General features: G+C 46.5%; 1 protein-coding gene across 7 annotated transcripts in view; it reads right to left on the bottom strand.

Moving 5' to 3' along the window:
* Positions 1 to 12,039: 12,039 nt before the first annotated feature.
* Positions 12,040 to 13,218, bottom strand: part of DMC1 (DNA meiotic recombinase 1) — a 52,724-nt gene continuing 51,545 nt past the window's right edge. For 5 of the 7 annotated variants that reach the window (XM_005567289.5, XM_065522122.2, XM_074003765.1 and 2 more), the window contains one exon: positions 12,534 to 13,178. In XM_005567289.5, coding sequence (XP_005567346.1) covers positions 13,109 to 13,178 — 70 coding nt within the window. In that variant the 3' untranslated portion in view covers positions 12,534 to 13,108. Of the gene's footprint in view, positions 13,179 to 13,218 lie in introns of all 7 variants that reach the window. The other 2 variants (XM_065522120.2, XM_065522121.2) reach the window with 2 other exon arrangements.

Below are 13,218 nucleotides of genomic sequence, written 5' to 3'. Positions count from 1 at the left end.
GGCCGCAGCTGAGTCGGCTCCAACTTAACGCTACGTACGCCGGAGACGATACGTAAACAGCGTCTCGGAATAGCCCGAGGGCTCCGCGGGGAACTACGGGTATTCTTGGAAGCGCTTTACGTCAGTTGCGACGATCGGCGTATTTTGCGGTCTGTACAAGAAAAACAAAGTACGGAGCGAGCGTAGAGTTCTCGCGCCACCTGAACTAGAACGTGGGGTGCGGTGGGAGGAAGCGCCTCTGGTGCGACGTAACATTCTTTGCGTCGTTAGCCGGCCCGCTGTTGCGAAGATGCGCAGTATGCGTAACGCATTCTGTTTAGAGAATAGAGGATTTTGCCTGATTCCGATCTCGGGACAGACCCCGCGGCCGGCTTGTGGAAGTTGCTTTGCAGAGACAATAACCGTCCTCCATATTGTTATCAAGTTTCAGGGCCTCCTGGTGCCAGAAGTCGGGAGGGTCTTAAGTTCCCTGGCTGGCCTTCCTACATGGGGCCGGCAGCCCTCTCGCCCCGCAGCCCTCGGCCCGCTGAGAATGGCGGCGGGCCCCGGCGCCATTTCCTTTCCGTTGCCTCTCGCTGTTCTGTCTCCGGCAGCCATGATGGATGCGCCGTGTCCCTTTCTTTCGGGAGTTTATGAGGTGGCGATGTCCGCTCCAGGTTAAAGGGTCCTCAGCTACACTTGGTTCACACCGAGGTGCATTTTCTGAACCGTGTATTTTCACCGTCTCTGGCCGAGCACAGCTGTTGCTAATACAGAAACAAAATGTGCTTGGAGGCCGGGCACGGTGGCTCACGCTTGTAATACCAGCACTTTGGGAGGCCGAGGCGGGAGGATCACCTGAGGTCCGGAGTTCGAGACCAGCCTGGCCAAAATGGCACAACCCTGTCTCTACGAAAAATACAAAAATTAGCAGGGCATGGTGGCGGGCGCCTGTAGTCCCAGATACTTGGGAGGCTGAGGCAGGAGAATCGCTTGAACCTGGGAGTCGGAGGTCGCAGTGAGCCGAGATCCTGCCACTGCACTCCAGCCTGGAGACGGGGCGAGACCATGTCTCAAAAAAAAAAAAAAAATTGGTTGGAGCCCCAGTGGACTCCGTGGGCACTTTGCTGCCGTTAAACGGCGCTCCTCAGAAGGTCCGGAGAAGACCCCAGCACTCTCGGGAGAACAAGGTTTCAGAGTAATGGTCTTTTTAGATGCGTAAAAAGTGAAAGCTAAGGACAAGTGTTTAACCAGGCTAGCCCACATTCTCCGCTCAATTCCTTCCAGACTGGCTTCCCTCTCCTTACCTGCTTCCTGTCCTCTCAAACTGCATTTTAAAGCCCCGCAATCTTGGCCAAATGGCGTCACACAACTGTTGAGCTGTTAGGGCCCTCGAGACGAGCCCATCTAACGTCTCAATTCAACAGATGGCTAGAAGCGGGGAGATGTGGCCTCTCAGTGTGGGTGCTGAGTATTTCCCAGATTATTGGGAACATAGCATTAAAAAAGGAGCTTCAAAAAGGCCCTTGAGGCCAGGCAAGGTGGCTCACGCCTGTAATCCCAGCACTTAGGGAGGCCGAGACAGGCAGATCACCTGAAGTCAGGAGTTCGAGACCAGTCTGGCCAACACGGTGAAACCCCGTTTCTACTAAAAATGCAAAAAGTAGCCAGGCGTGGTGGCGTATGCCTGTAATCCCAGCTACTCAGGAGGCTGAGGCATGAGAATCGCTTGAAACCGGGAGGCGGAGGTTGCAGCGAGCCAACTGCACTCCAGCCTGGGCGACAGAGTGAGACTCTGTCTCAAAAAACAAAAGCCGTTGAGATGTCAGTTGCCCCGGAAACACAAAGAGACAGTCACGGACTCACCGGTCAAGGGTGGAATAAGTAAAAGGCCAGGCACTGTGCCAGGTAGGCACCGGGTCAAGGTGGTGAACAAGTTCCTGCACTCACAGATTTTACACTCTAGGAGGGAGACAAAAAGTGTTTATGTCAAGCAGTTGCTAACTAAAATGAAAGCAAAGAAAAAGGGAAAAGAGAATGCATGTGTGCATGTGAAGGAGCAGAGTATGCAGGTTACACAGTGTTGCATTGGGGTCTCGGGAGGCCTCCCTGATCCAGTGACATCCAAGCACAGACCTAAAGTGAGGTATCTAGCCTTGCTGACAGAGGAAAGAGCAAGTGCGAAGGCCGTGAGGCCAAGTGTGGCTGAAGTAGGACAAGGAGGAAAGACTGAAGGGGACTGTATCCTGAAGGGCTTGTAGGCGGCTGTAAGGCCTTTGTCTTTTCTTTCCAGTAAGGTGGAAACCTCTGAAAAATTTTAAGCAAAGTGACATAATAAAAGGACCCCTATGACTGCAGTGTGAATAAATTCAGAGTGAGGGAGGGCAGGAGCAGGCAGATTAAAAAGAGGCAAGTGCAGTCATCCAGGCAAGAGATGATGAGGATTGCGAAGGGTTAATAGGGTAAATAAAAGAACATGACCCAGTGCGGGGGCGGTGGCTCACGCCTGTAATCCCAGCATTTTGGGAGGTCGAGGTGGGTGGATCATGAGGTCAGGAGTTCAAGACCAGCCTGGCCAAGATGGTGAAACCCCATCTAAACTACAAAAATTAGGCAAATGCGGGAGCAAGCACCTGTGATCCCAGCTACACGGGAGGCTGAGGCAAGAGAATTGCTTGAACCCCGGGCGGCAGAGGTTGCAGTGAGCCGAGATGGTGACACTGCACTCCAGCCAAAAAAAAAGAAAAAGAAAAAAAAAAGAATATGACCCAGGCGAGTCTCAATCACTTTAAGAGGTTCATTTGCCAAGGTTAAGAACGCACTTGGAGAAAAAGAACACAGAACCACAGAAAAAGCAGCGGTCCATGTTTCTTTTCTGAGAAGAGTCTGGGGAACCTCAATTTTTAAAGGGAAGAAAGGAAAAAAAGCAGGTATAGGGAGGGTAAATAAAAGAGGCAAGCAGTTGCATTCTTCCGAGTCTTTTTTGTTGATGTTGTTGATTTCTTTCATCAAATGGGTTTTTTGTTTGTTTTGTTTGTTTTGTTTTGTTTTTTTGAGACAAAATCTTGCTCTGTTGGCCAGACTGGAGTTCAGTAGCATGATCTGGGCTCCTTGCAACCTCTGCCTCCCAGGTTCAAGTGATTCTCCTGCCTCAGCCTCCTGAGTACCTGGGATTACAGGCGCCCACCACCACGCCCGGTTAATTTTTGTATTTTTAGTAGAGATGAGATTTCAGCATGTTGGCCAGGCTGGTCTCAAACTCCCAACCTCAGGTGATCCACCCGCCTCGGCCTCTCAAAGTGCTGGGATTACAGGCTTGAGCCACCACACCTGGCCTTTATCATCAACCTTTATTTTAAGTTCTGGGGTACATGTGCAAGATATGCAGGTTTGTTACACGAGAAAACGTGTGTCATGGTGGTTTGTTGCACAGATCAACCCCTTGCCTAGGTATTAGGCCCAGCATCCATTAGCTATTCTTCCTGATGCTCTCCCTCCCCCAACCCCCAACAGGTTCCCGTGTGTGTTGTTTCCCTGCTCCATGTGTCCATGTATCCTCTTCTGAGTCTTTGATTAGTCTTCACGGATGCTTTCTGCTCATGCTCAGTTAATCTGCATTTTCACATAAGATAAAATAATCATAGAGCAGAGGGCAGCAGTCAGATATGTGTTTGTCTCAGGCGAGCAGAGGGATGACTTTTTAGTTTTGTCCTTTGTCCTGTGCTTGTGATGATAAACCATCCATGTACATTGTCAGGGTGAAATTCCACATAACTGTTTTGGTGTAAAGATCTTGGAGGCCCACAAGGAATTTCTTTGTGGGCAAATTGTGAGAGGCCTATGTAGCTTTTTTTTTTTAGAGACAGTCTCACTGTCGCCCAGGCTGCAATGGTGCGATCTCGGTTCACTGCAACTTCCGCCTCCTGGGTTCAAGCAATTCTCCTGCCTCAGCCTTCTGAGTAGCTGGGATTACAAGCACGCGACACAAAGTTAATTTTTATATTTTTAGTAAAGACTGGCTTTTGCCATTACTGACCAGGCTGGTTTCAAACTGCTGACCTCAAGTGATCCACCCACCTTGGCCTCCCAAAGTGCTGGGATTACATGGCCACCACACCTGGCCATCACTATATATTATGCTGTAATAATAATAAAAATAGGCCGGGCCTAATAGAAATAGTCTGGCTAACCTGATGAAACCCCATCTGTACTAAAAATACAAGAAAAGTAGCCGGGCGTGGTGACATGCGCCTGTATTCCCAGCTACTCAGGAGGCTGAGGTAGGAGAGTTGCTTGAACCCGGGAGGTGGAGATTGCAGTGAGCTGAGACCACGCCATTGCACTCCAGCCTGGGCGAAACTCCATCTCAAAAATAAATAAATACATAAATAAATTGAATGACTCACAAATCTAGAGATTAAGTGTTAATGCATCTCTTTATTTATTTTTTTTGAGACGGACTCTCTGTCACCCACCGCGCCTGGCCCTGTGTTAATGCATCTTAAAGATCTAAATCAGAAAGGGGGGCTTGTAATTGACAAGATGTGCTGGGCGTGGTGGCTCACGCCTGTAATCCCAACACTTTGGGAGGCCGAGGAGGGCAGATCACAAGGTCAGGAGATTGAGACCATCCTGGCTAACACAGTGAAACCCCGTCTCTGCTAAAAATACAAAAAATTAGCTGGGCATTATGGTGTGCGCCTGTAGTCCCAGCTACTTGGGAGGCTGAGGCAGGAGGATGGTGTGAACACAGGAGGTGGAGCTTGCAGTGAGCCAAGATCACACCACGCACTCCAGCCTGGGCGACACAGGGAGACTCTGTTTCCAAAAAAAAAAAAAAGATGTACATCAGAAGGGGGGCTTATAATTGACAATATGTGACAAATGCTACACCCCACACACAAATGCTTCATATTTATCTTTTGGAACACACTGGATGATACATCCACCCTGCCCTTTGCTTCAGCAAATGGACCTTTCTAATTAGAAAAATAATTTTGTTATTTGAGGTGGAGTCTGGCTAAAGTGTAGTGGCATGATCTCAGCTCACTGCAACTTCTGCCTCCCAGGTTCAAGCAATTCTCTGCCTCAGATTCCTGAGTAGCTGGGATTACAGGTGCCTGCCACCACACCTGGCTAATTTTTTTTGTATTTTTAGTAGAGACGGGGTTTCACTATCTTGGCCAGGCTGATTTTGAACTCCTGACCTCGTGATCCACCCACCTCAGCCTCCTAAAGTGCTGGGATTACAGGCATGAGCCACTGCATCCGGCCGAAGAAAACATTTTTTTGGTAACAAAAAATTGTTATAATACTCTAGCAGCCTTCTAACTCATGGGGATCCTAGTAGATAAAAGCTCTTTGGCCTGTTAGATATAAATGAATTTAAAGACTGTATCACAGGCTTGGACTGACCAAAGACTAAGGGACCAAGGCCACTTCAGTGGCGGCTTTTCAGTTCTGGAGAAGCCGTAACACTGACCCAAAAGAACTACTGGGTCACTTTGGCCAGAGACCATCGGCTCTGTCGCTTACAGGGCCCCGTCTCTGAGCATTCACTCATTCTTGTTGGGGCTCAAGCATTAAAGGTCAGACCTGCCAGGACTGTGTGGCTAGGCCTGCTGGTGCTCGGGAGGCCCTGACAGTCTCCTGAATTGCTGCAGGCCCTTGTCTTTGACGTGGACACAAACAGTTCTTTCATCTTTTCAGAAGAACAGATGATTGGGATTCTTGTTTGGCTTTTGACAAACACAAACAGGAAATTCAGCCCTCTTAGGCTGGAGGGGAGGGAGTAGGTATATGCCAAACTGCAGACCAAATTTCATAGTAGCTGAACAAGAGTTTTATTTTTATTTTTAGAGACAAAATCTCACTCTGTTGCCTAGGCTGGATGCAGTGGCGCAATCTTGAATCTCCCCAATTCAAGCAATTATCTTGCCTCAGCCTCCTGAGTAGCTGCAGGCATGCGCCACCATGCCCAGCTAATTTTTCTATTTTTAGGAGAGATAGGGTTTCACTATGTTGGCCAGGCCGGTCTCGAACTCCTGACCTCAAGTGATCCTCCTGCCTCTGCCTCCCAAATTGCTGGGATTACAGGTATGAGCCACCTTGCTTGGCCAAAAAAAATTTTTTTTCTTTTTTTTTTTTTCTTTCAGCTCTGTCGCCCAGGCTGGAGTGCAGTGGCATGATCTCGGCTCACTGCAACCTCTGCCTCCCAGGTTCAAATGATGCTGCTGCCTCAGCCTCCTGAGTACCTGGGACTACAGGCACACGCCGCTATGCCCAGCTAATTTTTTTGTAGCTGTAGTAGAGATCAGGTTTCACCGTGTTGCCCAAGCTGGTGTCGAACTCCTGAGCTCAGACGATCTGCCTGCCAAAGTGCTGGGATTACAGGCATGAGCCACCGTACCCGGCCCACTTTTTTTTTTTTTTTTTTTTAGAGACAGGGTCTCTCTATGTTGGCCAGATTGGCCTTGAACTCTTGGTCTCAAGCAATTCTCCTGCCTCAGCCTCCCAAAGTGCTGAGATTACAGCCATGAGCTACTGTGCCTAGCCTCTGAACAGGAGTTAAGAGTAGTTTCATCTTTTTAGAAATAGATTCCTTTGTGTTCCCCAGACAGATACAGGGTTGTTGATCAGACATGGAGCTGAGAGAGTCAGAGAGCAAATCTGGCAGCATCCTGCTGAGAAATAAAGTAGTAAGTGAACTGACCACAATGTATGTAATTAATGTAATGATGTTACAGTCTATTGTACTTTAGAAGTACATAGACTTGCTGGGCATGGTGGCTCAGTCCTGTAATCCTAGCACTTTGGGAGGCCAAGGCGGGCGGATCACGAGGTCAAGAGATGGAGACCATCCTGGCCAACATAGTGAAACCCCATCTCTACTAAAAATACAAAAATTAGCTGCTCATGGTGGCAGGTGCCTTGTAGTCCCAGCTACTCGGGAGGCTGAGGCAGGAGAATTGCTTGAATCCAGGCAGCAGAGGTTGCAGTGAGCCGAGATCGTGCCACTGCACTCCAGCCTGGCGACGGAGCAAGACTCTGTCTCAAAAAAAAAAAAGAAGTACATAGACTCATAGACTTAATAATGTGAAGAACAACAGGCTGGCATCAAAAATCAGAACATAAGGACAAAGTGAAAACAGCAATAGGTCAGTTAAACATCAACTGGTGTCTCTAAGATATAATGAAAAAAGTGCTGGTATTTACATAATTTTGATAATAGAGGCAAAATATAGTGTGCACATATTTGGAGGAAAAGTAACTAGCATTAGAGTCATCTCCAGGAAGGACTGTGCCAAATAAATACACCACCAAGCCTACACCCATACACACCCACCCACACACACCCACACACACACACACCCCTACCTAATCTGAGGGTGGTTCAGATTGGTACTGGGTGGAGTCAAAAGGAAGGACTTTTGCTTTTGTATAAATATGTAATTACAGGCATGTATGTTTGAGAAGTTATGGGGGTTCTGCAGGCCATTACCCCCTCCCCAACTGGCTACTGCTCAGAGTAAATAAGTCAGTGTGAGCAGATCCATGTGGCTTTGTCTATGCCTTCTTTACCGTTGGAATCACTGCAAAGACCATTTCTAAGATTGGAAAATGAAGAAGTTGACTCCCTTGGCAGTACTTGTGAATTGAATTGGGATGGTAGTGTTCAGGACAGGCTTTTTGCTCTCTGCCAAAGAGGGGTGAAATCCCTTGGAGGAAGGGACTTATTGAAGTATGGTGGAGGGGAGGTTGGCAATGCAGCCATCTGAGATACCCAGGGTAGAGGGTGCCTTGTCAAGACAATGTGAATGTCCCTGGTGCCTTTGTACCATCCCTAAACCTGGGTCAGGCTAACCCCCAGACTAGGCAGCTCTCTCAGTGGGGACTCTCAGAACTGCCGGTGCTTTTGCTTTGTAGACTTAACCCCAATTGTAATTGGTTATTCAGGTGATTATTCCTGCAACTCCATGTCCCAGGGAATTTTTTTTTTTTTTTTGAGACGGAGTCTCACGCTGTCAGCCAGGCTGGAGTGCAGTGGTGCAATCTCGGCTCACTGCAATCTCTGCCTCCTGGCAGAGATTCTCCTGCCTCAGCCTCCCGAGTAGCTGGGACTACAGGCGCCTGCCACCATGCCCGGCTAATTTTTTGTATTTTTAGTAGAGATGGGGTTTCACCGTGTTAGCCAGGATCGTCTCGATCTCCTGACCTCATGATCGGCCCGCCTCGGCCTCCCAAAGTGCTGGGATTACAGGCGTGAGCCACTGCACCTGGCTCCAGGGACTCTCTTGATTAGTCACTTCTCTATCCATTGCAGCTGGCACCTCACTGATGTCTCAGTTTTGGCTGAATGCAAGACAGTATGCTTTATTGTTTAGGGCCACATATCTATGTAATGTAAGAATAAAGAAATGTATGGGATCATTTGACAACAAATTCAGCAAAATGAAGAATTTGATGGGGAGGAAAGAGATTTACTCCTAGGGCTATTCAGGAGTCTTCAGTTGTGTTGGTAATGTTTTACTTCATGAGGTGTTTGTTTGTTTGATACAGGACCTTGCTCTGTCACGCACGCTGGAGTGCAATGGCACAGTCATAGCTCACTGCAACCACAAACCCCTGGGCTCAAGCAAAACTCCCACCTCAGCCTCCTGAGTATCTGGGACTACAGGCATGCACCACCACTGCCGGCTTATTTTTAAATTTTTGTAGAGACAAGATTTCCCTGTGTTGCCCAGGCTGGTCTTAAACTCCAGGCCTCAAGTGATCTTCCTGCCATGTTCTCCCAAAGTGTTGGTATTATAGGTTTGAGCCAGGTATAGTGGCGGGCACCTGTAATCCCAGCTACTTGGGAGGCTGAGGTAGGAGAATCGCTTGAACCTGGTAGTGGAGGTTGCAGTGAGCCAAGATTGTGCCACTGCACCCCAGCCTGGGTAGCAGAGGAAGACGCCGTCTCAAAATAAGTCAATCAATAAACAAACTTGCTTTTGCTTTACTCTGCGGACTTACCCCAAATTCTTTCTTGAGTGAGGTCCAAGAACTCTCTCTGGATTAGGACCCTTTTCTGGTAACCGTATGTTTCTACGGCTTGCAACCAAGAGTCCTAACCAATAAACCCTCCTTTTTGAGTGCTCATCTCCCCTATATAGGCCAGAAATAGACCAGACCTATTTCTGCACGCAAATGGAGAGTGGAGTACTGGAAAACCATGGTCCTTTGCTCACAGGTAACAAAATTGAACCCTGGCCTAGAAAAGCTCAGTGGGCACTGGTGATTTTCCTGCTGGCCCAGATACCTGCACAATCCGTAGTGCTATCCAAAGTTGGGCCCCAAGTTACAGCTTTTTAGTAGTTCACATTCTCACACTCAGCCACTGTTCTCCAAAGCAGGACATGTAAGACTGGCTGGACCCAGAGAGATTTCCAGCCTTAGCCAGATGCCATATTGAAACCAGCTTCTCCACTGAACTCTAGGCCTTTGTTTTGGGCCCTGTTTTCCAACCCGAATGCCCACTTCTTGTTAAATTGTCCTTTGTCAGGGGTATTCTGCTTAACCCAGACAAATTCTCTGAATTTCAAGTCTTGGGAGTTTTATTTCTGTCTCTACTAAAATGCTCTGGGCTGCTATGCAAATTGGTCCACCCCCTCTCCAGGGCTCCTCATACCAGGGAATCTCTAGGAGATGCTCAGTTTTTATCAAGGATGTTGTGAAAGCTATTTAAATTGTACATTTATAGGATAGTCAGGTGTGGCCACAGGAGGAAAGATAGGAGAGGCTTGTAGAAGAAAGTTTACTATACTCACAGGTCCTAAAGAGGGGGTCACCACACACCATGCGGAGGTCACTGGGGAATATGCGGGGGTGGTCTGGAGGCAGAACACTGGATGGGAGAGAGCTTGGGCCATGGCCTTTATTGAAGTTTCTGAGACAGGGCAGGTTAAACAGTTGAGGAGTGGCGAATTGAGTAATTTTTTTCTCTTTCTTTTTTTTTTTTTCTTGAGACAGGGTCTCACTGTTGCCCACGCTGGAGTACAGTGGTGCCATCACGGCTCATTGTAGCCTCAATTTCCTGGGTTTAAGTGATTCTCCCATCTCAGCCTCTGAGTAGCTGGGACTACAGACGTGCCACCACACTTGGCTAACTTTTGTTTGTTTTTTGAGACCAGGTTTCACCATGTTGCCCAGGCTGAAATTTTGATAGGCTCTAAGTTAGATGGGTGGCCCCTAGTTGCCTGGTAGCAGGGCCTGGGATGATTAAGGCAAAGGAATATTCTCTTCTGGAGTATAAGGGCCAGATAGAGCTAGGATGGCTGTAGATTAGTTAGTCTGTGCATCAAAGGCATGCTCCTGGCTGGTCCCTTTGCTATCTCTAATATTGGCTATCCCTGATAAGGGCAGTCTCTCCCCAGCTGGAAAGATTTTTCAAGATGTTAAAACAGGCTGGGTGCAGTGGCTCACGCCTGTAATCCTAGCATTTTGGGAGGCTGAGGCAGGTGGATCACCTGAGGTCAGGAGTTCGAGACCAGCCTGGCCAACATGGTGAAACCCCATCTCTACTGAAAATACAAAAAATTAGCTGGGCATTGTGGTGGGCAACTGTAATCCCAGCTACTCGGGAGGCTAAGGCAGGAGAATTGCTTGAACCCGGGAGGAGGAGGTTGCAGTGAGCCGAGATTGCGCCATTGCACTCCAGCCTGGGCAACAAGAGTGAAACTGTCTCTCAAAAAAAAAAAAAAAAAAAAAGTTAAAACAGCATAATACACAGAAAATTTAAAATATACACAATGAATCAAGTAACAAAGCCTTCCTTTCCCTAGGACAAAAGTATGCCTTTATATTTGCATACGAAAATACGCCATTTAAGTGATTTTGCAGAATGCAGAAAATCTGCTCCTAGATGACTTTATCTCTGCTTATTCAGAGAAGTAGCTTCTGTGGTTTTCAAAAGGTAAAAGGAAGAAAAAAAGCTCTTATTTCCCAGTATCCTGCATTGTGAACAATTTCTGCTTGCCAAGTTAGTCTCCATTTTCTTTCCATATCCCAGCTCCTATACCTTTGCATATGCAGTCTCTCAGCTTAACCTTTCCTCTCCCATTTTTGGAATTTTACTTATTTATGTATTTATTTTTGAGATGGAGTCTCGCTCTGTCGCCCAGGCTGGAGTGCAGTGGCACAATCTCAGCTCACTGCAACCTCCGCCTCCCGGGTTCATGCGATTTTCCTGCCTCAGCCTCCTGAGTAGCTGGGATTACAGACGTGTGTCACCACGCCCAGCTAATTTCATATTTTTAGTGGAGATGGGGTTTCACTATGTTGGCCAGCCTGGTCTTGAATTTCTGACCTCAAGTGATCCACCCACCTCGGCCTCTCAAAGTGCTGGGATTATAGGCGTGAGCTACCACACCCAGCAGAATTTTACTTTCTTTAAGGGTCAATCCAAGATTACATTGCTTATGAATTAATGATATAACCATTTGCTCTCTTGTTTTCCTAACTATTAGTCTTTTCTCTTAACTAATGTATACATTCTTTATGAGTAGGAACCACATTTTCCTCGTTTATTCTTTAGCCCTTAACATTAATAATAATTAGTGACTGAATAATTTCATGAATAATCAAATACCTTTTGTAACAAATGGTACTTTGAATACTTCAATTTTCTTCTTTTTCCTTCTTTTTTTTTTTTTTTTTTGAGACAGGGTGTCACTCTGTGACCCAGGCTGGAGTGCAGTGGCTCTGTCTTGGCTCAATGCAACCTCCGCCTCCCGGGCTCCAGCGATCCTCCCACTTCAGCTTCCTGAGTAGCTGGGACCACAGGCACACACCACCATGCCTGGCTAATTTTTTTGTACTTTTTGTAGAGATGGGGTTTTGCCATATTGCCCAGGCTGGTCTTCAAACTCCTGGGCTCAAGCAATTCATTCTCCTTGGCCTCCCAAAGTGCTGGGATTATAGGTGTGAGCCACCACGCTCAGCCCTGGAATTTTCATGTAAGTTAATGCAACATTAAAGTCTATAAAGATTGAAGTCTATAAAACTTTTCATTGTATATTGTCATTAGTATTTTAATTTTTACATATTTTCACCATGCATGCATTTTGAAAACAAGATTTTATTTTTGTTTAACAATCAAAAAAAAATCTTTTACACATTTCTAAGACTAGTATTTGGAAATTTTACATTTAAATTAATTTTAACATTAAAAAAGATATGTATTTTTGAGACGGAGTCTCACTCCGTCACCTAGGCTAGAGTGCAGTGGCACCATCTTGGCTCGCGCAATCTCTGCCTCCCAAGTTCAAGCGATACTCTTACCTCAGCCTGCAGAGTAGCTGGGATTACAGGCACATGCCACTGCGCTTGGCTAATTTTTGTATTTTTAGTAGAGACAGGGTTTCTCCATATTGGCCAGGCTGGTCTTGAACTCCTGACCTCAAGTGATCCACCTGCCTCGGCCTCCCAAAGTGATGGGATTACAGGTGTGAGCCACCACGCCCAGCCATAAATACATTTTTAAAAAGTAATTTCTGCTTGTCAAAGTCAAATGATTTAAAATTTGGCTTACTTTAATGTTTGTTTTCTGTTGCTATAAAGGTGAATATGCAGTTTGGTATTATAAATAGAAAGAGCTTTTTTCTTGTGGAAAAACATCCAGCTCTGTAAGTCAGTGGCACTATACCCTAGAAAAATGGTGAAGGCAAAGTCCTTAGGAGAATGGGGCATTTCTGAACTCTTAGACTTTCCATTTGCTTAGTGGCTCACTTTGAAAAGTGAAAGGGAGGGAATCACGTACGCCTTTCCCAACAACTAGTTTTACATAGGTATATATACATACACAGAATGAGAGAATTTCAATAGGTACATATATCTACTATATATGTCAGGTATACACACACACGCACGCACACACACATATATACATATCCCTGAATTTACATACAATGTATAGTTATCACAAATCAAGGACTTTTAAGATAAATATAAGATTTAAATATCTTTTGCTGACTTTCCTTTAGTAACATGTGGGAAAAAACCTCTATTTCAAGATGTGAAATTGGAGACTGCTTTTCCATTTCTTCAGCTCCTAATAAGCACTAAGAAGCGATTTGCATCAATTCACCACCTACTCCTTGGCATCCCCAATTCCTCCAGCAGTTATTGCGAAGGTGGCTTCATTTTCAGGCATCTCAGGACTAACAGAATACAAGGGAACAGAAGTTTATAAAAAGCTCT

The sequence above is a fragment of the Macaca fascicularis genome, chromosome 10, assembly GCF_037993035.2.
Source record: "Macaca fascicularis isolate 582-1 chromosome 10, T2T-MFA8v1.1".
Lineage (NCBI taxonomy): Eukaryota > Metazoa > Chordata > Mammalia > Primates > Cercopithecidae > Macaca > Macaca fascicularis.
Note: the sequence above shows the minus strand (reverse complement) of the source record. Positions and strands in the feature narration are given on the sequence as shown.